This window comes from Melopsittacus undulatus, chromosome 5 (genome assembly GCF_012275295.1).
Source record: "Melopsittacus undulatus isolate bMelUnd1 chromosome 5, bMelUnd1.mat.Z, whole genome shotgun sequence".
Classification (NCBI taxonomy): domain Eukaryota; kingdom Metazoa; phylum Chordata; class Aves; order Psittaciformes; family Psittaculidae; genus Melopsittacus; species Melopsittacus undulatus.
This window is the reverse complement of record NC_047531.1, coordinates 68,067,246-68,095,167: the sequence shown is the minus strand read 5'-3', so window position 1 is coordinate 68,095,167 and position 27,922 is coordinate 68,067,246. Positions and strand designations below refer to the sequence as shown.

Genomic DNA, 27,922 nt, shown 5'->3' with positions numbered 1-27,922 from the left:
GGAAGGGCAAAACACCCAGAGGGTGAAGTAAGGAATGGTACTAAGGGCCTGCCTAAGTTCCCACCATCAGTGTCTCCCACACCAGCTCCAGTACAGGCACAAGCCCACTGCAGGCAAACAGTTTAGTCTTACTGATGTGGCATCACTGCTCAGAAGCACAGAATGCTTTGGGTTGGAAGGGACCTTTAAAGATCATGTAGTCCAACCCCCCCATTGTGGGCAGGTACACCTTCCACTAGATCAGGGGTTTGCAGAAATCAAGCTAACTCCTCTGGTTAACATCAGCTGCTGCTGTGTGGGCATTAATAGGGCACTCAGAGTGGATGTGGGGATGTCTGTGACTGTGCTGCATCACAAGCTCAGCCACAGCCAGCCTCCCTGTGCTCCCCACTGCAAGGCAGAGCTGCCGCAGCCTTGTGTTCTTAGTGGAAAGAAGAGCATACTGCAGAGAACAGCAGAATTGTTAGTAAACACAATTACTCAAAGCATGCTGGTTTAGTTCTTCTCACCCCTTAGTGTTGTTTTTTTGTTTGTTTGTTGGTCTTAGGATGGGTGAGTAAAGACCTGCCCAGCCTGGCAAAGATGAAAATCTGTGTCTACAATATCTGAATGAAGGAACCCCATACTCAGGATAAGCATTCTGACTATAAACTCCCAGATGAATAAGCCACCGTGGAATCTAGGTTCTTAATTTACAAACATTGTAGGACTCCTGTGTTGTCTGCCTCACTAGCCCATTCCCAGAACTCAAAATAGACCGGCAACCTATACTACTACAGAGGTATGAATACCAACAGACACCTCAACAGAGCAGAAAGCGCTAAGAGTAGATCTTCCACATTTTCGTACGTAGCTGTCCTAAGAAAACAAGGAACTTTCACACAGCTAGAGATTATTTTCTCACAAAAGGAACACAGTACTACTGCACTGAAATAATTTCTTGAAAATTATGACAGTAGTTATAGAGCTAAATACTCTGTACATCTACATTGCAAAGAAAGGCACTCCAGATTGCTGAGGACATCAGGAAACTTTTCTTGAAATGCAAAATGATACTTTCTTACAACTGCCTCTCAGCTTTTCTTGAAATGGTAAGTATAGTTATATCCTGAATTGCATTTAAAAATCACTATACAACAGATTGTCCAGTAACTACACAGTAACTTCATATGAAGCCATAGTAACCAGACAAGATTGCAGATCACATTCCCTAAATTGCATTATTTTCTGATAACATGTTCAATAACTCATATTATCAGTGTGTGACAACTGGAAGTGACACCAGGAGCAATCTGTGAAATAGCCCGTTTTCCATTAGTTATATATCAGCACAGTTACTGCAGCATATGAATTCTATATACAATTGTATACTGTGATTTCTTCCACATCTATCTGTGTTTTGTAGGGTTTATCTTTGTGAAGTGAAACCATAATGAATTCTATTAGATTATGCAATTAATGCCCTTTCTTTGGTTGTGTCTCCTTACTTTTGGGCTTTTTTTTTTTTAATTGATTCTGAGAAAAGAGTGAAACTGAATTGGAAAGGACTGTTATCACATACAATGTGACAACAATGAGTATGGAGCATAGAAACTTCCTCATCCATTTCCACTGTATTTGATTACAAGATTTCTTCTGCTTGAAGCTGAGGCAATATAGACGTTTAACGAAATAATTCATTATATACTATAAATAAATAGTAAAATCAACAGTAGTAAACAATTAGTAAAAATTTCCCAGATGATGTGCTGAATAAGAGTTATTACCCAATCTGATAATATATTCTTTGATACTGTTTATGATCACAAGCAAAAATACTTACATTTGCTGAAAGTTGAGATGTAAGGGTAGCAACTTTCTCTTGTGATGCAACCAGCTCTCTCCGTAGTTTCTGAATTTGCTAGGAAAGAAAAACAATCCTGTTATCAGTATTTTAGCACTTTCTTTTTGTTGTGGTTTTTGTTCGTTTTCTTAAGATTTACAATGTCTTAGTTTCATGTTTTAATCTCAGAAATAATCATACTCATTAAAAGTTGGCACTTAGTGCTGCTGCTCCAGCTGTTTTCTTGCACTTAACCAGTGTATGAGCTTGGATCCCAGTTAAGGGAGCACATATGGGCAAATGCTTAATTGCTTCATGTGTACAACCCTCTGTTTGTACATGTAAAGGTCATGTTTTCTTACCAAATCCTATAAGTTCCAAATATATTCTTAGTACAGTCAAGTACAGCAGCCCTGGATAAGGCCTAAGATTATGAAACATGAATTTGGGTGAGGTTCAGTGTGCCTAACTGTAGACTTCATGCAAAGAACATATGTTAAATGTCTACGTTAGACTCAGATAAAGGGCCAAACAATAGTCCCTCACTGCCTGGCATGAAGAAAGCTTTGATGACTACCTCAGACACAGATTTTTGCTTCATGTACATCTGAAGCTTAATAAGTTGTAGTATTTTTTTTCTTTCTCTCTAACACAATTCTTTCTACAGTCTCTGCAATTTAAACATGCAGCCTCTTTAAAACATATGCTACTCAAAAACCTGCTTGCCAACCTAAAGAAAAAAACCCCAAAAAGTTGCTTTAAATGTTCTTGTTGACATGAGAATAAATTTAATTCAAGGCTCCTGTATCCTTTAATGTAAAACAGAATCCTGAAGAAAAATATCTGTTTACATTTCAGCTGAGATGGGTATGTAGCATGAAGCTTCCATATAATTTTAAGCTCATTTAACACTATCTGAGATCTTACAGAGACTCCAGGCATTGCACTGAACTTAAGCACAGCATGGAGTTTCACTTTGAAACCCCTTTTGTATTCAGACATAAAAGAAATTCTTCCAGACCATGAAATAATAAAGTAATATGTCTAAAACTAGCCTAGGAAAGGAAGCACATAGTGTTCATTAGTAAAGACAATTTCAGCACTTTAATTTTATGACTCATATGAAAACCAACAGGGAATACTGCACAGGCTTTAAGAATGAACAAATTCCTGTGCACCTAGGATACAAAAATAGCTAGGTCATTTACACTAGCTCAGAACAAAGGAGACACATTATTGACCTGTTCCCTATCCTGGACTGCCACTTTTTCCAAGTTTTCTCTTAAACTAGATTTTCATCATATTCCTGTAATTATACAAAGGTGGTTCTTGTGAAATGCTGTTCAACATCTCTACTGAGAAGACATCATGTAGGAATTATACAGTCGTTTCACCTCTACATACAGTCCCATATGAAGGGCAATGGAATGAGGAATTATCATTTACGCTGCTTAGCTATGGCATGCTTCTTTAGCTCCTTTGCTTTAACTTTCAAAGAAAGGAGCTTAGAAAATTCTGGTAGAAAATATATTGAAATGTACTGTGTCAAGTAAGGAAGAATATGTTATTCAACTTCTTCAAAATATCTTTTAGTTGACTTTTTCTCTGATTAGAGTAGTAAAAATAGGAGCAGCATAAATACGGGAGTTGGAAGGCATGCAGCTCTGTGAATTGGAAGTGCACCCTTTGGTGCTGCATTTTATTGCTCCTACTCCTTGGTGCCCTTTTAATACAACCAGGACTTTGTTTTGAGAAAGTCTGTAATTGTATCCAGCTGCTGACCCTGGCTTGTCACCCATTCTTATACACTGTGAGGAGAAAGAAGCTGTTTTCCATGTCAGATTTGATTTATATCTGAAATCAATCTGTGTTGCTCTGAAATCCATCAAAGTGGTCAGTTTCAGAAATTTAATATAATGCAAAATGTAAGGGAGAGAAGTTCAAAGCAAACATTTGAAGTATTTTTCTGCTGAAAGGCAGCACACTACCTTGAATTGCACAGGCCCTTAGATCCAGTAAAGAGTGGTATTAAGTCTGAAATCAGACGTATCACAACTCCTCCACTCAGAAGCCTGAATCTCATTGATTCTTTTCACTATTTTAGAACCTCAGCCAGGAGGTATTTTTCAGCATGATGCTAAGAAAACACCTTCTAGAGCGCTAGAAGCTACATCAGATTTTAATCAGTATTTCTTAAAAAACAGTGCAGACACAGGGTATTATTTTCCCCATCAACTTAACAGTTTATCCATAGCAGGTAAACAATATACTTGAATATAATTCAATACATAAATATAAAAACGAAGAAGAGTTCTTACCTCTGAATGTGCTTTTTCTTCTGCCTGGAAGAAAACAAAGAAGAAATGGCTTAGAAACTGTGTGGAACATAACTGCAGTAATAGAAAATAAAAGCCAGCTACACTGAAGTGAAATGAATAGCTTCACAGATCCATTACATTTAAAGGAGGTATGCAGTAAAAACAATAAATGGAATTCTTTTCAACTTGTCAAGACTCCAGATGAAACCCCCAAGAGTTTACTGAGTGTCCTGACAACAGGAAACAGTGGACAAAGGGAGAATGGGAACAGAGCAAAAGAAACTACAGCTACATTTCTAAGATACAAAAGAAAACTTGCTGTGCTGCCACAGCACAGACCAGCACTTTTACATTGTAATGATTATAATTGCTCCTGAAACGTATTCTTTTTTACTGCATACTGAGCAATATTCCTACTAGGTAATCCAGCTAAGAGAAGTTGACAGCATATCAGTAAAACATACATGGGGGGAACATGATGGGAGAGGTACATTTGCACTTCCAAGTAACTTCTTCCATACAGAGTACTGTTCAAAATATTAAGGGCTATCAAGGTCAGTTAAAGTTTCAGCTTAAATTTGCTAATCATATTTAATAATTTTAGATATTTTTCTGTATTCTTATGTAATGATGCTATTTACATAGCAGTCTTTTTCAACAAGCTAAGAAACTAAAAGACTTTGTAAGTCATTAGATTTGTAAGCATGAGAGTAGTCTAATTTGGGAGGCATTTGGTGGACAGAGAAATCTTGCTTCAGTAGGATTCCAATGGAAAGGAATGGCATGCCATGAGAGAGGAACTCTTTTGGAACATAAAATAAGAAGCAGTTAATGTACTGGAAAACAATCCACCCCATGATCTGAGGTGCCCCAGGTTCTGAGAAGCAGTCTAACATTATCTGGAAGAGAAGTAGCAGTAAAAGGAAAATGTGGGTAGAAGAATTAACTATAAATAACACTAGGAAGGCTAAGAAAACCCAAAGTTCCTGGAAGATTCCCTTACATGAGGCAGTATCTGTGTTACAAATTGATACAGCTGCTTTTTTAAGCCTGTATTAAGCACTACTTTTGTGTTATTAGAATTTTAAGAATTCGTTACAAAAACAGTTTCTTACTTTATCTAGTATAATAAAGAAGACTTAGAGAATGCCTCTTTCCATACATGCTTATCCGTTAACAATCACTAAAAAGACTGTGATATTTCCCCATGCAACACTTAAAACAGCTCTTGGCTCCAGCTGCTCTAATACCTGGCATGTCACTACATGGGAATGATTTAGTGCAATGACTGTTTTATTTGCCAGCACTCACATAACACACATACTGATACTAACTTTCTGATCTATATTCACAAAAAGGAGATCTGCCTATAGAAAAAAATTAAATTCTATTTTCATTATTGTTGCTTCAAACATGCGGTGCATGAAAAGTCACAAATAGATCAAGAAATACCCTGTTCCCTTAGGAATTCTACTGTGCCAAGAAAACAAACAAATCTAAGGTTGATGATTTTTCCCTGAGGCTGATATGCTGGGGACATGGTCCCTTGTCCTTAGACCACCAACCCCTGCAGATGAAGGCAGTGCTACATATTGTTACCAGATGACTCCATCACTATATAAGGAACCACCGCCTCTCTCCCAGAGTTCAGAGAGGTGGCTTCCACAAGTCAAGTTTTGCAGGCACTGGAAGAAGTAAATGAAAGAGAGGTAACATGACTCTGGGCATGCTATCAATTTAAAAATAAAATCTGCAACCAAATACATCTGAGCAATTTTTACTTGACTTTGCACTGACACCATTATAAGACAGCACCCAGACATTGGTTCAAAAGGCTCTAATATGAAATAGTTTTTTCCTCCCTCTACTTCTCCGTGATATCCATGCATCCCACTTTTGTAAGGATTAATTTTCTCCTTTTTTTTGAAGACTTAAAATATTAACATACAAATGACATGTCCTTACACATCTCCTTTGAGCTTGGCTTAGCAGAGTTAATGATGTCTAGGGATTCTAAGTGTAGCTTATGCTGAGAGCCAGTGCGAGAAATATAGCAATTAACTAAATACATGCAAACTGCAGTGTCTCACCTACTGAGCAGGAGGAGATTAAAATTAGAGACAACTTGTCATAATATACACCATCACACATCTTTTTCAACTTTTCTGAGAGCTAGATATATTCACTGCTGAGACTGAATCAGTATTTCAGTCATATAGTCTACTAAATCAGATTACAGGGCACACTTTTCTGTGAAACCAAATGGTTGCCTCTGTACATGCATATTTCTACAAGCTAGATTTCCAGTCTATTCATGTAAGTCCTGAAAACCCAAATGCAAATCAAGAGAAACTCAATATTCAGAACTTTGGTCTCATTGGACTTATTCATTGCAATAGCAGTAAATCATGAAATGTTTCTTCTGAATCTCGTATTCTAATTCTCAAACAATCTTCAGAGAAAAACTTCAAGATTTGCAGCTGTCCTTTGGTAATAATACATAAAAGTCTTGATCTTTATTTAGTACTTTGAATCTCTATAGTGATTTGGCTGCAGAAAACCACTAATGCCAAGGCTTAAGGCAATGCTTGAGAACCCTGGTAAATATATTGATTGAGATACTTATGGAAAGGCAGTCTCTTTAGAAATACTGCTTAGTGATTTTGGGCTGCTTAACTAAGTCAAAAATGCTCTTGTACTCCTTTACTCTAGTAACTGCTGAAAGTGAGTTGCATATGCTCTTCTGAAGCAAAAGTGTCACATTGAACAATGAAACGTCACTCTGTCCGTTCAGCTGAAGTGATACTGATTGCCAGCCTTTCACGTTCCTATACTCCACTTGCGCATCATCTTATTAATTGCTGAAAAGTTTAAACCTGTTTCACAAGATGAGAGGGATCAAGCAGAAGAAATGCTGATCAAAAATCATTCCTACTAATTTTGTCATACTAATTTCTCTCTTGCACTTTACAGATTTTTCTATGGTTTCTATTACTATGTTTATATAATCCATAACTTCAAGAGTGGGGCTTAGCTGCAATGTGAATTCAGTCAGATGTTTCAGAAGATACCACTTACACTTGGGTAAACCCTTTAAAGTTTTTTTTTGCAGGAAAAATATTGTTCTTTAATATCATGGGATTTAAGTAATATTTAAGATACTTAATAATCTTGAATGATAGCAGGCTATATAACTAGAAAGTATTAGCAAATTCCTGCTACATTACACATCAGAGCAGAGGTATTTCATACCTACTGACTCATCAGGTACTGAAAACATCCTGTATCACTTGCAAATTTTTTACCATCTACCAGTTTCATAAAATTATTCTAAAATTTGACATTAAAGGTTGAATTACAATTTTGGCCAACCCCCCCATACAAACTGATCATAGTGACTTGTAGACAGGGAAATAGTAGCAAAGACTACAAAACAGTAGCAAAGAAGACAGACTATTCATGAATGCATGATATGAAAGCAGATCAGTGGTTTGGTCTGCCATGAAAAAGGGCTAGTACAACATGTAATTGTAGTTAGTGAGTAAGTTGCAAAGCAACTGTTGTGTATCAGCAAGGGAATGTCCAAACATGTTTAGCTCCTTCCATATGGATGATTTCTTGTTAGCAGAACAACTGAAGCAAGAAATTATGCAGAAAACATCAAAACAAGAGACCAAACCAATAAAACAGAGAGAGGGGTTGAAAAAAAAAGAACAAAACTAGAACTTGCTTGAGCTGGAATACAATTATTACTCAATCTAATTAATCTAATTAACAACAAGCAATAATTTTTACAGATTCTCTTTGGAAATAACATCTAAACACAGTCATTTGCCACAGTAGACATTTAAACTGCCAATTGCATCTCCCTTACCCTGAAGGCACTTGTGTTTTTCAAGAAGTGTACCTCAGTGATGGGACAAAAACACTTTGTAAATTGTGCAATTAGAAAATTAGCTGAAAATAAGGATTATCATTCAAAGTTATCTAATACAAGAGAATAAAGACTCCTTTAAAGAGAGACTCCTAGACCAGTAGCTTCTTTTTAGCTTTCAAAATATACATTTCCTTATTTAAGCAGTTCTGAGCAAGTCACATAAACCTATGAAAATAATGTATTCTAAAATGACATGACAGTAATATCAAAGCTGAAAATAAATGTCCTTGCTTTATTACAGTGCAATTTTAACCCTTCTAGATCTCAAAGTATTGAAATTTTCATGAACAATGAACAAGAACAAATACTCACTGTGGAGTAGAGAGAGGATGTGCTGGAGACAAGTGATAATGAGGACCCATGTACTATAAAAAAAAAGGAAAATAACATGAAATATTGATAAAAGCATAAAAATTCCCCATGGAGCTCAATAAGTAAACATATTTTTAAAATGAGAACCAGTCTTTCATAAAGAGCATTTATGAGCTGTCAGTACAGAAAAGCTATTGATATTTTTTCCTACACTTAAAAAGATTGTTCTACAGAAAAAGCACTTTCCTGTGTATGAGGTGCAAGAGAATACCAGTGAGGTTCAGCAAACCAAGCATCACTTTTGTTGCTTTGACAACAAAACACTTGATAAATACACTCTTTAAAGAAAACAGAAATTGAGCTATTTATACACCTGTCCAAGGCTGAGCAAACTTATTTTAATATGAGACTATGCTTTGCAAAACAGTCCACACTCCTTGGAGTGAGTTCCCAGGCTTTGCTCAGCTGTTTTTTCTCCTCAGCTCAATGCAGACTCGTGTATTTGTAATCCACATGAAGGGGTTACTGCAAGAAGTAGTGCCATATTCCCACTGATAATCAGTAGAGTCAGCCTCAAGAGCACCAAGTGAATGTTGCAGGAAAAAATGCGGTTTCTGGCCTCCCTGAAAACAGCAAATGAAGACTAAACTGAAACCAAGTTGCCTCTTGTACTTCTGATGACACTTCCGACAAAGAATACACTAGTAGAGAATTTTAAAGAAGATCATTTATTTCATGACTTCTTTGCATTTTTGTTTCAAAATTATTTTGCTTAATATTTATAATCTGCCAGGGTTTGATAACTAAATTATTTTCCTTTAATAGCTATCTGGCATCCATATATCAACCTGACAATACAAGAACACTTGGATTAACCAAATAGACTTTAAATCTAATTTTGTAACTGGGCAAATACTTACAAAGATGTGGTACACTGACCACTGAAACCCTGTTGCTTTGAATCTATCTTTGGTGTTCAGTCTCTGCTTTAAATCTCTTGACAAATTCCTATTCTGCTCTTGCACACAGTGGCTCTACCCATTACATAATTCTTTAAAATTCCTCAGAGCTCCTACCTTAAATAAAATACATTGACCTTCTAACAGCATCATTTCATGTTAATCTCTAATGACCGTAAACTGCTGAAAACTGTTTGTTATTGCTGCATTGACTTTCATTTACTCAGGTTGATCACAGTTATCCACTCCAGCTGGATATGAAACACAACCAATGAAAAAACTTTCATCAAAGCCACTGGTGACCCATTAGTGAAATTCTAGATTTAACACTCTTTTTCTATGCATAAATTATTTGCCTTGTTTCCTCTATTATTCTTTCAGGGTTTACTTTGATAATTTTCCTATTTCTCAGCAAAGGGTCTGTAGTCACCTCTGTCCTTGAATTATATGATCTGCTTCTGTGCAATCAGCCATCCTCTCTGTACTGACAACTCACAGCTTGATCTGTCCTGCACCCTACTGCTAGAATTACATACCCAGATGTCAGCCTGACATATCATCTAAAATACAGAAGGGGGAATTGAAAAGTGAAAATATTAGTTGTCTGTTATTTCATCTAAGACTTTTTTTTCCCCTTTTTATCTCCTAACTATGAGCTCTGGGGACAGAGGAAAACTATTTGCTTATTATAAAGACCATTTATATTGTCATCACTTTGCAGTAAACAAGATAGATGAGATGATGTTGTAGAATAAATCTCCATTAAATTTTAGTGGGATTTTTTTTGCTTTGGGTTGTAGGGTTTTGTGCTTTGGGGCTTTTTGTTTTTTTTTTTTTTTTGGGGAGGAGGTGGGGTTTTGTTTGTTTTTTTTGGGGGGGAGAGTGGGAGTTGTTCCTTGTTTCTTCTTTACTTAAAGGGTGTGAGAATTTTTTCTTATGGGAATTATGCAAATAATCAGATTTACCAGAAATATTACACAGAAGAAAATGTTACAGTGCATTTAATTAAGAGTTGTCAGATTCTCTGTGGTTAAAAAAGAACAAGAACCAAAATGAAACCCCAATATATTCTCCAAATTCCAGGTGCTGTATATAGTATTAAAGAAACCAGACCAACAATAATAAGCTGCATAAAGAAAGAGGTGAGGTCAGATTAAGTGACAGAGGTTGAATATAGAAATTCACATAGTGTTTGTTGTAAGAGGCTGTAGGAAACCAGAAAAATTAAATGACTACAAAAGAAAGGGGTACTAAGTAGCACTGGCATGTGGAAAAAAAGAAGGAAATACATAAGTAGGACTAAGAAATCACAGTAGTCAAGACATGCTCAGACACTTCAAATTTAGAGGCAAAAATAATAAAATAATTTTCCAACAATGGCTTCCTTTCCTCCAAGGTTTCTGATAAAGAACTTACACATGTATGACATACACAGTGTTGTGTATTACTGTGTGAAAGGCATCTCTTACATGTTTTAGGGTAAGGAAGTCCTGTGAGATAAGCTCAACAGAATTAGAAACAACGGTTCACAAAATTATTCAAGCTTTTATGTTGCAGAAGAAATATTTTTAAGTTTTACTACTCCTTGAGGGACTATTTTGGGAGCCTATTTGGGAGGCTATTCACTGGTCCAAATAGTAACTCAGTCTTACCTTCTTCCATGCTGTCCCTGAATGAACCTGAATGACTAATTGCTCGTGGTCTCTCTTCTAAGGATGTAGCACTGCCACACAGCTGGGAGTCATCATACAGGTCAAAAGAAGTGTCTTGAGCAGGGATGCTGTTTGAACGCATCATACTGGGTCCAGGAAGGTTAAACTGAGATAGGTTGGTTGGACTCACTGGAATACAAAACTTTATTAATGAAGCACATTTCCATTACATAAATTTTGGTTTTGCACAAAATTGTAATGTAGGACCAGCATGGTTAGGTGGAGTTTATGCTGTCGAGAAAATGAAAGGCTTTTATTCCCACATAGAAAGCCTCCACAGAAAGGTGAAGCAGATGATCTCCAAGGAGCTGGAGCTGGATGAGACTAATCCTGTAAAACACATGGTAACACTAACACTGGTGTCTGAATACACACTTGCTTACTTTGAGAGACCAAAATGGAAAGACAATAGGAGAGATTCAAAAGTTAAAAGTTAAAAAGGAATAAGAAGTCATAAGCATTTTTTTATGAGCAGCTCTTCTAATGGATCTGTATCGGTGTTTTATTGCTATATACCTATATTACCAACTGCTTTCAAGACCAAAGTTCATTGGCACATGCAAGATGTTTATCCTTCAGTTTTCTACAGCACCTACCACTATATCAAGTTAAAATTGCTGCACAGGCCAGCTGAATTTTATCATAATAAAGACTAGTCCAATCACTTGTGGTTGAAATCTAGAACAGTGTTGATGAACCTGCTTTCAGCTTTTGCACAGTTTGTTGCCAGTAGCAAGGAAAGCTTGGTTCACCTGGACCACATGAATTCAATGCCTAGAAGAAAAAGGCAATTGTCTATCCAAATTCAGCCTCAGAGTTTGGAATTTTATTTTTGGTCATGCAAGATGTGCCATAAGTTATAAACTATGAGAGCAGTTGTGTTGTGAGAGCAAATTATTCCATAGGGTTATGGTAGTGGAAAGAATAAAAGGACAATGATAAAATGATTTTTTTTTAAAAAAATGATCTTATTGCTCTGTGTTGTGGGTACAAAATCTATGAACTAAATGAAAAAGAAGAAAATTGTAAGCAGAAAACAATAGTGTGAAAGAAACACTGCTTAACAAGAGCTGTGTCTAAAACTACTGCAAGTACATGGAAGAAATCCAAAGCAGTGGATAGATTAGCCAGGATCTAACTTCATTTTTAAAGTGGCTTTGTTCAACTTCATTTCCCATACATAACAGAGACTAACATTTGTATGTCTGATCAAATTTCTTTTGAGTGACAGTAACTTACAGATGCCATAAGCTGTGACAGAGTGATGGCAGTGTGAATGCTACAAAGGCTGTTGCTAATTCCACAGTAAGAGCTTAAAACACAAAAGCTCATTGTGAACCTAAGTATGTGTTCAGCACTGTACAAAAAGTATTTTTCTATTAAGAATTAAAGAAAAAATAAAATTCTTAACAAAACTAAAATTGTGTTGGATTAACTTGAAACAGGATCCAGAAGAACCAAATCTAAATCTTGACCTGTAATCAAATAAATCTGAAATGTGACTTGCATCCCAAAATATTATATTGCATTCAAGGTTAGGATTTGCATTGAGCCCAGTACAGCTATATCAAGGTCCAGCCACTGAAGTGGATTGGAAAGGCCTATCTCAAAGCAAACCTGTGTACAGGAAAAAACGTGATGTTTAGTGTCTGGATCAGCATTCATTGAATCTCTGGAAAGAATCCTACTGACTGTGAACTGTAGAAGATGAGTAGATTTGAACTAGAAGCAAATTTCCAGCTCTGCCTGAGATTTTCTTCTCCTTGGGCAAGCCATAGAGAATCTGTGCAAAATAAAAGGCCTATTCCATGGCCAACTCCATGAAAAACACTGTGAGTTTCCCTTCCTTAGTGAGGTACCACAATATGGTGATGGAGATGTTAAACTATCAAGTCTGGGAAACAAAGAAATATGAACAGTTGAATTTTATTGTTCTATTCTAGAGTGGGAGAAACAGTGAAGGGAAACAGAATTTACCCAGGTTGGAAAAGTGATATTTTCCAGTTGCAGATGAAGACATAGCTGAAGGGGAAACAAGCGGAGACTGACTGCCAGTGTCTTGCAGGCCTCCAGTTGAGTGGGAGCGTAGCCATTCCTTGCCTTCCTCCTGACTTGTCTGCCGGGATGATGGAGTATATCTGAAAAATCACAGCTGACATGCTCAAAACAATGATAAGGTGACAGTTTGGAAAGAAACAGTTGCCACACAAATACCCTTTACCACTTAGACAGAACAAAACTCTTGGAAAACATCAAGACTAATCAAGTGACTATCACCAGTGATTTTAACAAGGTGAAATTTGCTATCTTATTACAACAGAAAAAGTACAGGACAGAAGCCCTTTTCCTCTTCATCCCCCTCCCCAACACAGCATTCCCTTCCTTCAAAGAGATATGATGATAAACCATAGAAGACAGACAACTGAGCTGACAGGCAAGGACTTCAAAGCTATAGGAAGTATACAGGTTGATGCAAAACTCAGAAACTGTATCAGTAGGATGGGGAATGGACAGACTAGAAGCCAATAAATGTGAGTAGCTGCTTACAAAATGACATCTGCCACAGCTCATGAGGGCAGTTGGTTAGAGAACAGGAGTGAAGCAGATCAACAACTCTGAAAAGCAGTTTGCATTGGTAATGACAGCTACTCAGTGATACGTGTGGTTTGCCGCTCTGAATGCTACCTGGCATTGTGTCCTGCCCCAAACTAGGGGGAGGGAAAGGGACAGGAAAAATACACAATTAGCAGAAACAAGTACTCTGTGAGGAAGAAGTCTGGTAATGAAATAATTCATCAATTGCTTCCTATGGCAAACCAATAAAACAGGTGCAACTTGACACTTAGGTTAAGAGGGAGAACTGATAACTCTCGGGCCTAGCCTCTCTTGGCTGGGCTGGAAGAAGGGCAATTCTGGCAGTTGTAAGCATCAAAATGTGCAGACAGTGTGGGTCTTAATCAAGAAATTGTTTTTAGCACTGTCTGCAATAGCTTGCTTCATTCAGCACACTATCCTGCTGAGAAATGATCACCTTCTTTACCACTGTCATGAGCCATCAGTGTTCCCCAAACAGCAGAGCAGAAAGGGTTTTGATAGTCTGGCTTCAGGCTTGTGAGGCACAAGTATTTCTGCTTAGTAAGCAGATTAAATGAACATGTAAGTTCCCATGTTGTGCTTGGGGTTTTGTACAATATTTTATAGCATTAAAACATCTTGTCCCGATGAAATGTTTACGTCCTTTCTCCTTCAAAAAGATAGCTATGATCTTTGCTTGTTAATGTGGTAGAGCAGAGTAACCCAGTGGTTATCAGATCAGAAAGACGGCAAAATGAGAATTCAGGATCTGGGTCTTGGACTGGGTTCTCTGCATATTAAACCAGACTGATGGTCTTTCTGGGATAAGTTATCAGGCTCATATGCCTATAAGCTGTTTTCCCACTCCATTTCATTTTCAGCCACCATTACCTTTGTACAGCCACAAACCTTAATTATCCCAATGTACCCTTGCAGGGTCCCCTTTGTGCCTCTTTCATGTCTTCCACCTTTTTCCTTCTCTCTGAATCCAAAATGACTATTGTGGTATAACAGAAAATTTGCTTATATTCTTATTAAGGCACAGCTAGTGCAGAAGAGCAGAAGGTGATTTCTATGTGACACCACTTTAGCATTATCTTAACATTTCCTGAAATATTATTTATCAATAACTCAAGAAATTGAATAATGCAATTTCAGTGACTGAAAGGGTTCAGGGTGTCTGTGTGCCTGTACATATGTCATTGCTTGCTAAATCTCCCTCCTGGATTAGGGTGGCAGGCTTTTGTGCCTGATGAGACCAGAAAGTGATCCCCTATTTTAACGATGGAGGAGAGAAAAGCTTGGATATTGAAATTAGCGTTTTCTAACCCTACCCTTTACTGTATCTTCAATACAATTTGCATGAGAGTTTGTATTTAGAGTCCAAGTTCAGATCCACCTCTAAAATCTTGTTTTTCTCAATGTTTTCAGCAATTAGTTCCATTGAGTTACTAAAAGTATCTTGTTCTGTATATTTTAGCTCACAAGGATTTAATGCCCTTTAAGATTCACTACATAAGGAGGCTATTCTTAACAGTATTCACTTACATGATATATCTTGAAAGGACATTCATTCACCAGGCAGACTTGGAAAGACAAAGTCCACTGTTAAAATCTACATTTCTCGTTTGAATATAAATACCAAGAACTCTTGTCAACAGGATCAACAAGGAGAAAGAAAAGGAAAGACAGTGTAGAAAAGGTTACAGGAAAAACAGAGAAGCAGCAGTCATGCTCAAAAAAAAAATTATACCTTAATCCCTTTTTGGGTAGTGTATTTCTGTCAAGCTGCATGCTGTTAAAACAAAAAAAAATCCCTAAGGACATACAGTAAACAGGACTGGTCAGAATTACAAATTTTTAAAGGTCTAGATTTGTGTGTATAACAGAAGGTCATTTAATGCTTCTTAATATATCTTTCATGATAAATCCCTGACTTGTTGGAGGGAACAATAGGACATGGACTGCTGCACCTTCATTTTTCATCTAGACATGCTCTGGGCTGGGTCAATAGTAATTTGGAGACTGTCCAAGTCAGAAGGAAGTCCTTCTTAGAATTTCTAACCTTCCTACAGCTTCACCCTGCAAGCTGTGTGAGAATCATATGGTCACAGTATGAATCTCTATTTTTCACAGTTGCCTATGATAGGCCAATAGATTTCCAAAAGAAATGAAGGTTCTGGCACCTGCTAAGAGACAGCATGGCCTTGCCAGAAGCCAAATGACAGTTCTGCATGTAGAAACGTGTGCTAAACATACAGACCTTTGGCTTCCTGTTGTTGCTGGACTCACACAGTAAGGTGATGGTGGGGGCAATGAGAAGTGGCACTAGATCAATGTTATTTCATATTCATGCACACATAGTGGCAGAGTGGCTGATTACCAGAAAGAAATCTACGGCTGGAGTGTTCCTAATTTAAACCCCATCACTAGAAGGGCAACCTCTAGCTTTCCTTCAAATAAGTGTCATTTGGGCATTTCCAAATGAAGACGTGGTAAATCAATCACTGACTAGTGTGGGTTGAATTTGTACTAGTTATCATCAAGTAAGTGTTGCAGTGTTGTTTTTGTTCCCCCTACAAATGTAACTCGGTGTCACCGTATGCATTAAATTGCAAAATGGCTTTAGAAAGTTTCTGTATTACATATCATAATCACACCTCGGAGAGCAACAGTAACTTAGGACCCTTCCTACTCAAGAAAACTCTCACACCATTATTAAAGATCATTTCTATTGTGCTGGGCATGCTAGGTGCCCTGCTGTCATGTAACCTTGATCCAGGCAGATAAAGGCAGTGAAAACAGTGTTCATGCCTGGTGTCTGGTGGCCCCACCATTAGGGTTCAGACTAATGGAGGTAAACCAGTTACCACCAGGAAGTTTTATAGGCAATTTTGCTAGTTTAAACAAGCCATTGGTCTACATGGGGAGAAAGCAAATGGAAGGAGAAATTAGCAGGGTTTCAGCACAGGCCCAGCTATCACAATCCATGTGAGATAAGTCCTCTATAAGACAGAAGGCTACCTTTTCAGCACTTTGCTCCCAATATAACTAAAAGGATCAAGAATGGTTGATAAAAAAAGAACCTAAATTTGAATGGATGATTCATGTGGGTTTTAGTTCTTTGCAGAGAAGAATGGGGCCTGGATGTTTCTTTACGTACTTTTATCAATTTCTAAATTTCAAAACAATAAACATAATCGTAATAACACCAGTTTCTTCTGCAAATACTTCAAACGTCTTAATGAACAATACATTTGCTAATATTTTAACTTGAAGTTCTATGTATTTCAGAAATATCTATAGCACATTATCTAAAAATACATAGGCCAATCAGTGCTCCTTTAAAGCAATCCACAAGTCAAAAGTTGTAAGTCAGTCATTTAAGTAGTCTAATAGTGATGACACAATTTTGTTAAAAATATCTGTGAATTCAGATACTCAAATGAAATGAGGCTGAATATTTTTCAGTGTTAGCATGGAGCTACTGCCATGGCATAAAAGTGAGCACAGTGAACACTCATTCATTTTAGAAACACTAAATCTTGCACATTCATTTTAAAAACACTAAATCTTGCACAGGTGCTCCTAGATTTCAGATAATTACATGAAAGCATTAACCATGGTTCCATGTAACTATTAATTCAGACTGATAACTGTGTGTATCTTTTTAGTATCTAAAAGCATTCTTACAAAAGCTGGATATATTACTTCTATGGAAACTGCACTTCTGATAAATAGAACTGAACTGACCTCAGTGCTCAAAAGATCTCTAAGGCTGATATGAAAAGAAATATCCTTTCCTGATTCAAGTGGTACATATATGGACATCCGTCTCTTCGGCTCAAAACAAATAATATAAAGTGAGGATGAGATGAGAGTATCATAGCATTGCTAATTTGCCATGTCAGCTGCAAAAAGTAGTCTTGCAGGAAAATGCATGCAGATGTAGGCTGAAGTTATCAAGCCCATTGTATTGCTGTCTCTTTTTGTTTCTTATGCACTGCTGAAACCTCTGAAAGTTCCCTTGGAAGAAATTACAGGAAGCCTTATAGTTCTCAGTTTCCTACCTATCCTGTGTGTTGAGGTTAGCTTGGGAAAGGGCCATAAAGCCATATCCTTAGGCTGTATCTAATTGTTGCAGAGCTGTTAGGGAATAAAAGAAATTATTGCAAGCTAAGAAACACCTAGGGAGGTCTAGGACAGGGTAGCCCAAGATGATATGGGTCTTATAAGTGGGTTTCTACAAATGGCTAAACACACAAGATAATATGATACATGATGCACTGTTTTACACCTTAAAACTATAATAGTTTAAAACAGCTGTAGGTCTTGAAGAGCTTAATTGGATTTCAATGCATTTTCATGGCCTTTAAAACTAAATATTCTTTTAAAGTAAAACAGAGCAAGCCAGTCATGTAATTAGAAACTACTTCCACTCTGCTAATCTTAAAATGCAGTCATTATCACTGATGAGCCCACTTTTAATTCCTATATTCCTGCATTTTTATGCATCTCTTGCTGTGTCAGTCAGACCAAGCAGAAGAAAAACACAAATTTGCAGTTCCCAACAGCAATAAGGGTTCGAAAGAACTACTTACTGGTGATGTGTCCACCTGGAAAATGTTATCAATTAAATCAATGATATTTCACCAATTAACCCCAGTAGATGGTTTTATTTTAGAATACAAGTACCTGTTTTATTATTTTAATCTTTCTAAATCGTCATAAGAGAAAATATGTGTTCTCCCACATAGGGACTTACCCTGCTAGGACAATGGAAATAGACTTTTCTAAATAACTACTGCTAGCACAAAACTAGCAAAGGTCCTGAGGGAGATGCAATTTTTGCTGAAAAAGCAAATAGTATTTACTGAACCTATTTTCTGATTGTTACAGTGCAAAAGAGTCTCATTGAATGACACAAAATTTGGCTGGAGTAAACTTTGACCAGTGGTCAAAATACAGCAGTGGTCAAAGAGCTATGTGTTCATGCCATACCATTGCTTCGTGAGGATCCTGAAGAGTAGGTGTAGGCAATGTCTAATCATCCCTGGAGGGATGTGTGGTCAGAGACCCTGCAGACTTGCTGTCTCCATGGCAGGTGACTGCTTTTTGAGAGGCAGCCACGGTCTACTGTCCTTAGCAAGAAATGTAGATGTTCTTTCCGGTTACATCAAATCTTTCCTAAAACTTGATGTCTCAAAGTCTTCAAGTTAAAGCTTTCACATGAAAAAACAGAATGGGATAACAATTTCCTAAGATTTACATGTGATACTTTAATTTTCAAAATAGTGAGAAAATGCTTTGTCCCAGCAAAACACTACAACTGCTTAGACCCTATTTTCTTTCTTGAAAACAGCCTCATAATTTTGTATCTACCTGTGGAAGTATATCCTGCCCTGTTATATCCCTTCGGGATAACATATCATTGATCATTAGTCTTTGAGCAGTCTTTACGAAGTGGTCAAGCACCTAACTTTATTTCCCTCATTTTCTCATGCAAATGCTATTTGAAATAGCACCTAAAGCTCTTCTATGTCCAGGATGTCTTATTGTATCTACTTATCTCTTTCCTCTACTCACAAAGACTGTTTCCCTGCAAATAAATTAGTCTTATTTAAAAGGCTGTTAATCCTGTGTTATCTGTTACTTAGCCCATTTTGTTTAATATCCTTTGTATTTTCCCAGGAATAGAGGCAAGGTGGCCTTGCTCACAGTCCTCTCATCTTCCAGTCCATACACTCCTGCCTTAGCACAGACCTTTTGAAACCTCTTCTTCAGTCCTAATGACTGCAGGGTTTTTTTCTGCAGGGACTATGTCTGAAGCAGTGAAGTGAAAAGTTCATCAGGACAAATAAACTGGAGAAATCTTTTAACCTTTTCATTCTCTCTTAGCATGTTTGCCATTAGTGATGTTTAGCTATCAAATTACAGTTAATGCTTGTGAAGCAAACCCCCATTTATTTGTATCATCTATTATTAGCTCTCCTCTTTTAGTTTTCCCTAGGCTTTCTCAGCATAGACTCAAGTTGCTTGCTAGCTATATCTCATTTCGTGATTTGGTCTTTCTGATTTTGTCTCTACATTATATTACTGTATCTCACTATACGGACTGCTTGTTCAGTCTTTTGCAAGCTCTATAGCGACTGAAGAAAAAGAATAAGCCTCTGTGCCAACAATTCCTTACGCCATGCAAAGCTATAATTCATTTTGCCAGAGGCATCTCAAATATAAACTGAGTTTACAAAGGAAAAAGGCTATAATCTGCTGTCAAACATATCTAACATCGCAAACCAGTACTTTTGTTGTGAAAAAAAAAATACTTTGCTACATGTAGGTTTTACTATGTAAAATAACACAGCAATTGCAACACACTTTTCAGAAAAATCAAACTGCAAAACCCTGTTGGGGCTATAATTCAAGGAATGACACCATTTTCTCTAGGTATATGTATCTGTTTTGAGGCCAGATCAACATAATAAATGTCTCTCTCTGGACCCCATCATAATATCCCCATATGGACAAATATGAAAGTTAAAAATATTGCCAAAGGCAAAGCATTTGGAACCACTGAAATTAAGTCACTGAATAAATACATGAAGTATTAGTAATGGGGGATGCTCAGGAGCTGATGCCAAACCATTAACATTTTTAATGTGATATTAAACATCCTCTGCATAAAGACGATCCTTGGCACAAATTCATAATCTTCCACATCATTCTATTGACCTCACTATCCACACGTGTAGCAGTAAATATTAGTAAGGTTTTTTTATACTTTAAGTATTGATTAGTAACTTTCTAAGAAATATTGTCACATTCAGTTCATGGCACACAATGCAAACTAGTATTTAAAAATTAAAGGCACAGTGAAAATTACAACTTACTCATGTATCAACATATTTTTAGCTACTGTTGTTAGCATACATTATATTGGTACACACATATGTTTTATTATGTTGTAATTATGTTAGTAAGAGGTGTGATTTTAGCTGATATAGTAATACTGATGAATGTAACATAAGAGGATAAAATGTGTGGAGAGTTTACATCTAGGTCTGGCAAAGAGTTGTTCAGGGTTTTGGTTTTGTCTGTGCTTGTTTTGTTTTTTTAATGCCAATTCACTGAAAAGGAATTTTTTCCATGGAAAGGATTGGTCTTGAAAAATCTCTGGGTATATATAACGGGGAAAAAAAAAGCTTAACATTGTATATAAAAGATCTTTTTCCTTTAAATGATTGTGTGTTAAACAACTAAGTTTAACCTTAAATTTTTTAAAATATTCCCAACTGACTCAGTAGAATTTACTTTTTTGGATCAAAGGCTAATGAAATATTTAATACTGACTTTTCAGTCCCCATGTGAGATAAGAGTTTCATTGTCACATGTTAAAAACTTTCACAGGAAGTGAAAATTACTGCCTAGCAAAGATTCTTTTTTCTTTCTTGCAAAAGTCAAATAAATGTTTCACAAAAAAAACAAAAATAAAAATCTTGGTACAACTGTGCCAGAGTGGTTGCACCTTTTTATAATATAACTTAAACTGTAAAACATCTGCATATTGCAAAAAACATTAACAGAACAGAGGAGAACCCTTTCTTGTTTTATTTTGTTCCAGACATTTGCCAGGGCTGTGCATACAGTCAGTCAGGGTCTCATCTTGTAAACTGTCCCTCTGCAAGTGAAACTGCATTTTAGTATGGATTTGTGTAATGATTGCCATGTAAGAAGCAATTTGTCAGGAATAAGAATTTTAAAGCAAGACTGGTAGGCTGAACATAAGGACCCACCAGCTCTGCCTGTGCTTTGAGCTAATGGGAAGAAAACTGGTGGGATCCTACTACTGGAGAAAATTTATCAGCATGAGGGCAGTGATGCAGCTTTCGAGCTGCTAGTTGCTGGGATAGCAGGCAAATACAGCATGAAAGAATCACGTGACTGTTTAGATTTGCCTATAATTAGACAATTTCCCTTTTTTTTTTCTGGTTGCTCTCCAGAACAATGAAGCTAAAAAAAACTTTTAAAGACAAAGAAAGTGTGTGTAAAACTTAAAAGGCCATTGATTCCACATCCAATGCCTTTCAGCTTTCTTTTCTTCCTTCCTTGCTTTTTTACATAAAGGTCTAAAGTGCTAATTAAACAGTGTCCCTTTAGGAAAACAAGTGGAGGGTTTGTATTTTTGGCTCCTGTCCTTTTGCCTCTTACTGGTTCTGTGGTCACTGTACCTATAGGCAAGCTCACCTTTCCGAAAGAGTAGATCTGACGCTTCCAGTCCTCATGAGCAGGCTCTGAACCTCCTGAGTGCTTGTTGTCAGTCCAGAGAGAGAGCCATGATGGCTAAGAGGAAGGTCAATAGACTCGGAACTGGTGTGAAGGCTAGTCATGGACTGGTAACTTGGTGTGTCCTTACTGCCCGCTGAAGAGCTGCTCAGGTTTGCAGCCCACACAAGACCACCTGATGTGAAAGAGTGCACTGAGGCGGGACTGGAAGCCAAGGAGTGACTTAAGCTTACAACGTCTGCATTTAAGTCCGAAGGTTTACTGAAGAGGGGGCTGCTGCTACCACTTTGCCCACCTGCACTGCCCATGCTGCCTGTGCCCGAGGATGGCGATTCCAGGCTGCCTTGCCGTGCCAATGTGGTACTAGGGCTGGGCATTGCCGATGTGGGTTTCACACCTTCAGTACTGGGTGCAGAGGCAGCTTTACCACTTGCCTTGGCACCAAACAACCTAAATGTAAAACAAATAGCTTTAGAGAAACTGATAGCCACATTAAACATTCATGGCGTAACATCCTAAGAGCCAAACTACACATTTTTAATTACTGCTACTAAAATCATGCCTACCTACTTGTTCAATCGCATCGCAAAATTAAATCCACTTAACCATATCACAATAATCAGGGTTTGTTTCATTAGCAACAGCTCTCACTCCTGTTCAGATGTGCTCTTTGCACATACATACTCTCCCAGAGAGAGGTAAAATAATCACATTTTCATCTTATTAGTGCATAAACAGATTACACTTTCACCCAAATTCAGTAATTAAGCGTTCCCATGGCTAGGTCATTAGCTTTTAAACCCCTCACTTCTCAAATCAGCTACATTGATTGCAACAAACACTTGCAAAATCCTTCATAGCTTAATAAACATCTAAGTATCTGTGTAAAATTTCCCTCTCGTTGTTCTTTTGCACAGATGGTCGTGCAGTCATCGGTCATGTAGTAACCGTTCAGACAATAAACTGCACCAGAACTAAATGGGCTCAGTTTTTCTCCAAGGGTACTCATGACAGAGGTGTATTTCACGAAACTGCTTCCAGCAAGTCTGGAGAAGAAAATTCAACTGCGATGATGAAAAAAATAAACCCCCAATCCTCTAAAACTGCTGAAATAAAAGGGTCATGTGATGACTTAATGTCTTACTGGAAATATTTCAAGCTGCAGTAAACGTGCAGCTCATAAATCAATAATAGATAAATGCAAAACTTATCGTGATGTAAAGTAAGCATGGTTAATAATGTAAGAATCTGTTTCACATATTACCAAGCCTACAAAACTCAACTGCAGATCTCCAGCAGTCTGGAGATGCTGTTTTGGTAGGTAGGCACAAGAGGGCACTATTGGCTTTTCCTCCAGCAGTCCAAGTGCTCCATTCTAATTCCTAATTCATATTTCATCCAGATTTATGTTTCCAGAAACGTTAAAATAGGGAATTTACAATTGACCATTTAGCTTTGCTAATGTTTGTGATGAAGGATGTAACAAAGCTGCTAAGATAATGAAACGTTTGCAGCTGGAGCTGCCAACAAAATGAAAGCAAATACTTTATTATAAGCTATAGAGCTCTTCAGTTCCCTGCCCAAGCTATGGCATTGCCTGTTCCAGTAAGAGAATGCATCTGAACAGTGTCCTTCTTCACATGTCATGTGCCTGAACTTAGAATCACATAGTATCTTAAGTTGGAAGACACCCATAAGACATCAAGTCCAACTTCTAGCCTTCAAACCATTGTTATGGGAATGCACCTAAAATGCTCAAAGCTCAAGGAACACGCATTTTAGATCTGGGAAAGTCTTAGAGAAATAATCATTTTGGGTGAAAAAAAAAATAAATTACCCTTTTGTTTTTTTGTACTTGGCTCTCTGTTTTTGGCAAAATATGCCCTGGCTTTTTGTCCAGTACTTCAAGACACTGGAAGTCCCTGCTTTATATACTTCAATTTCAGGAATTCATACAAAACCACTAACCTTCGAAAGGTGGGGGAGGCAATATCTGGGTATTTGGATCCCGGCTGCCTAAGTCCTGGTGTGCCAGAGGCGCTTGCTGAAGTTGGGCTGGATTTGGGGGAACTGGACAGCGAGACACTCTCTGAATCGGACACAGCAACTTTCTCTTTTTCCTTGTCTGTCTGGTTGATGGTGACAGGGCTGGACCGCCCAGACCCAATCTTGCTAGGCTCTCGTAGTTTGGTGGCAGCAGCACCTGCAGACTTGCTGCTGACATTAGAGTCAATGCTGCTGGTGCTGGAGCGGTGGCCACCCCTGCCGGGGATTCCACTGCCACTGGATTTTGATGGGCGAGGCAAGCTTCGATACTGCAGAGTTGTCTTTGAGTTCATGTGCAGGACACCATCATCCTGGTTCTGGCAACCATCTAAACTTGTTTTCCGCCCTGCGTTGGACTTCCCGCCAATGGCTGCAGATTTGGGCATTTTTCCTAGAGTTGCTGACCCACTTGTGATGGTTGCTCCACTTGTGGTGATTATTGTAGAAGATCCCATTCCAGACTTCTTGAATCCAAAGGACCCCGTAGCAGTTGATCTCCCAATGCCAGAGGGAGGCTTTTTTCCTTCATCACCACTGCTTTTTCCTGCATCTGATGGAGAGCGCTGAATGGAGGCTCCTTTCAGGGGGGGTTTCACTTTTTCTGAAGCTTTTGCATCATCTGTTTTTCCTAAATGAAAGTATATTTGAAAAGGTCACTTGTGTTTAAACTGTAACGTCTCAATATCCACACTATATGGTTGCAATTTCAAAAATGAAAAAATGCACAAATAGAAAAGTACAGTAAGAAAACAGACTAATTTGGTCTTTAGTCCCTCATCAGCAGTCAGTAGCAGGTATGATACATTACAGGTAAACATTAGGTATTAAGGGCTTAAATTTCTCCCAGGAACTTCCAGTTTCATATATAGCTAGAGAACATAGGTGTAGAAAATTATCCTGAATGAACTCTAAGGAATTTTATTCGGCTTTTTTTTTCTGTTGATAATATTTCTATGTATAAGAATTAATATTTGAAAATACAACATGACATGTAATTAATATTTCCAGAGGTATGACATTAATTATGCATGTAGAAATTAGTGGTACTTACTGAGTTCTTTAGTTTTCAGTGATTAAATTTTTTTAGCTTAAAGCTAAGCTTGTTCTAGTTTTAGTTACACAAAAATGTCAGGGAGAGATTATATACATATCATGGTATGTATATAACTTGATCTATAATTATATTAGTTGCATGAGTTAGTCTTTGTCATATCCTTCATGTCTTCTTAAGATTTTTGATTTTCTGAGAGGCTGCCTTCAGTACTGCACTGACACATGCCTATATACCATATATTTTCACATAATAGCATTGTGAAATTCAGAGAGGGTTAATAAGATATTCTCTTCTACCTTAAATGAAAATACTTCACAGACAAAAAATGCCATTTCTTTTTTACTCTAATCTCTCTTTAAGCATCTTTTATATGCTCCTAATAAGGAACAAATAAAGTTTTTAATCTCTCTTCAAGAGATTATGAAAGTTTTGGAGGTGGGTGGCCAAATTTTCTCGGAAGGAGCTAAACTGTAGTAAAGAGCAACTCCTATAAGTCAGAACTAAATCCACCCATGTTTTTATCCAGTGCACATTTTATGCTACATGCATACACCAAGGTACAGATCAGACAAACACAGCAAACACAGACTATTAGTATATCATTAAAAAAAATAAGGTCTCAGTTCTTTGTTGCACAGTGGCTGCCTGCTCATCTTCAGCAAAACAGACCTGGGAAACAGCTTGGAAAGCAGTACACCTTTTACTATGAGATGATTTTATGATACTATGATTTCTGCATTCATTTGACCACTGCCTGTGGCAAAGCTTCTCAGGGACCTTGTAGACCAGAGGCTTACCAGTGTTTAGCAGAAACATTGCATAGAAAAAAAGAGTCTCACAAAGGATTTGAATTTATTCTGAGATCTTCGTTAGTTGCCTTCATAACTGGTGGATAAAGCTTGCTCACGCAGGATTTTGCCAGGACATGACAAGGGTCTGAAAATGTCCTACAAAGAATTAATATTTCCCTAGTAAAATGATGGACTACCTGGTCTTAATAATGATGTCTTCCACCAACTATGGGTTTTTGCTTCAAAACTAGATTGCAGAAGTGGTTACTATTCCTAAAAGGCCTTTCAAAATTAGGAAAAAAATCATCTAGCACTGAAGAAAGAGTGTAAAAAGAATTCATTTACAAGTTTTTGACTCTTAACAGTGAACTACAGAATATGTGCAGTATCTGGAATGTGACAACTCAGCTTTAGTTCAGAAACACTGATTTTGAGTCCCCTCCCTTGAGTGTTAAGTCTTTCTATCTCAGCTTCTAATCTTTGCCCATTTCTACGCATATGTTCATTTATCAAAGGTACAGGTTTTCTAAAGGACAAAGATAAGGCACAGATGAGTCCAAAAATACTCAATTCCTTAATACAAGTCAAATGATAGTGAAATAAAATGCAAACATAGTTTTTGTTATGGATATATTAATGTCTGATTAATAAATTATTAGTATGCAGTGTAGCAAACTAACAGTTGTAGAGATTAACAAGTTAGTATATTATCACAGTCTTGGCTTGCAGCCATGTATGGAAAGAACTAACAATATGCTTACAGTTCCTCATGTCTGTCACACATTTATAATAGCCATTTTTAGCCCACTAAAGATTCTTGACTGCTTATAGATGAATTCTAAGTATAAAGCCTTAATTTTCAATGCTGTAATCTGAACTATGTAAGTTTCCTACCTGGAGTCTTGAGTGCACTTGTTCCTGCTTTTTGCCTGGACTGAGTTGTTCCTACTTGTGCAGTCATGCCTCTCCTCCAGGATCCAGTCTGTGAAACAGAGAAAGATGCTTTCTGCCCCCCCTTCTCTGACTCTTCAGACAGCCCCGAGGGAAGGCCTTTCCACTTGCCACTGCTGTCAACGTTGCTGTCAAAGTCTTCCTCAGGCTTCTTTAGTTCTTCAGTGCTGCCCCAAGTTTCACTGTCTGTAACTGAGCGCTTCTCTGAGTCTGTCTTCAGCTACAAGAGATTTGCACAAGAAATGGTCAACCTTAACATCTTCAGTATATGCTGATTTGTCAAATCACAGGCATGGAATAGAACAAGCACATCGTATTTGTAGCAAGTGCCATGGAAACATTAAAACCATTCCCATTTGTGAAAGACATTTTTCCTTTTTCTTTAATTTCCAAAATATTTCAACTTGTCTCTGCATAGATAAACCACAACAAAGTGAAGGCTAATTTACTCTGACCACCAGTGGTGATACCCTATTGCTCCTCAGCTCCCTCTGAATTTCAGAAACAAATCACTGCTCTGAGAGGTTTTACTAAAAACTTGAATGAAGGAGTTACTAAATATACTATTAAAATCACCTCAGTCTCTTTTCTTGTCTTTTCCAACCTAGGCCTTCCACTGGCCAAATTAGGAACATTGTTCCAGCAGCAGTATGTTGTAACACCCAGTAAGCAGGGAAAATGCCTTCAGCAAAATTATCAGTACTATCAGTACTACTACTTATCAGTACCATTTCTACTAGTTTGTTTCCATTGCAGTGAATTGTTTCCAACAGGAAACTAGCTATATTAGCTAGCAGAGCACCCAGAAGAGAGGCTTATGCAAGTGCTACCCACCAGCAGGGTGTAAGTAAGCAGCAGAGTCACGCTTTCTCTGAAACTCAGATCCATGTGGAAGATGACCCAGTGAGGACCTAACACCCCTGTGTTATCTTCTTTCCCTGGGGTGTGATAAGGATAATAAGGATGTGTTGCAAGGAGCAGCCCAACAAGGCAGACAATGCAGAAGCTGTGAAAGTAGCTTAAATAGAAATGACTGACCCTACCCTTTATGTTTGACAAGACCTGCATTCTTTATGGTGACAGACTGTTGTAAACCTTCCTCCTGTGTTTTCCTGCAGCCTTCTGACCTCAGCCTCAAGCCTTATTTGCACATCATCATCTAA

General features: G+C 37.6%; 1 protein-coding gene across 1 annotated transcript in view; it reads right to left on the bottom strand.

Moving 5' to 3' along the window:
* Positions 1 to 27,922, bottom strand: part of NAV3 (neuron navigator 3) — a 261,611-nt gene that overhangs the window by 36,764 nt on the left and 196,925 nt on the right. Inside the window, exons 14-22 of the mRNA XM_031047935.2 lie at positions 26,703 to 26,979; positions 23,886 to 24,591; positions 21,879 to 22,367; positions 15,388 to 15,429; positions 13,038 to 13,198; positions 11,001 to 11,189; positions 8,390 to 8,442; positions 4,141 to 4,164; positions 1,823 to 1,900 (exon numbers count right to left, since the gene is read on the bottom strand). Coding sequence (XP_030903795.1) covers positions 1,823 to 1,900; positions 4,141 to 4,164; positions 8,390 to 8,442; positions 11,001 to 11,189; positions 13,038 to 13,198; positions 15,388 to 15,429; positions 21,879 to 22,367; positions 23,886 to 24,591; positions 26,703 to 26,979 — 2,019 coding nt within the window. The remainder of the gene's footprint in view (positions 1 to 1,822; positions 1,901 to 4,140; positions 4,165 to 8,389; positions 8,443 to 11,000; positions 11,190 to 13,037; positions 13,199 to 15,387; positions 15,430 to 21,878; positions 22,368 to 23,885; positions 24,592 to 26,702; positions 26,980 to 27,922) is intronic.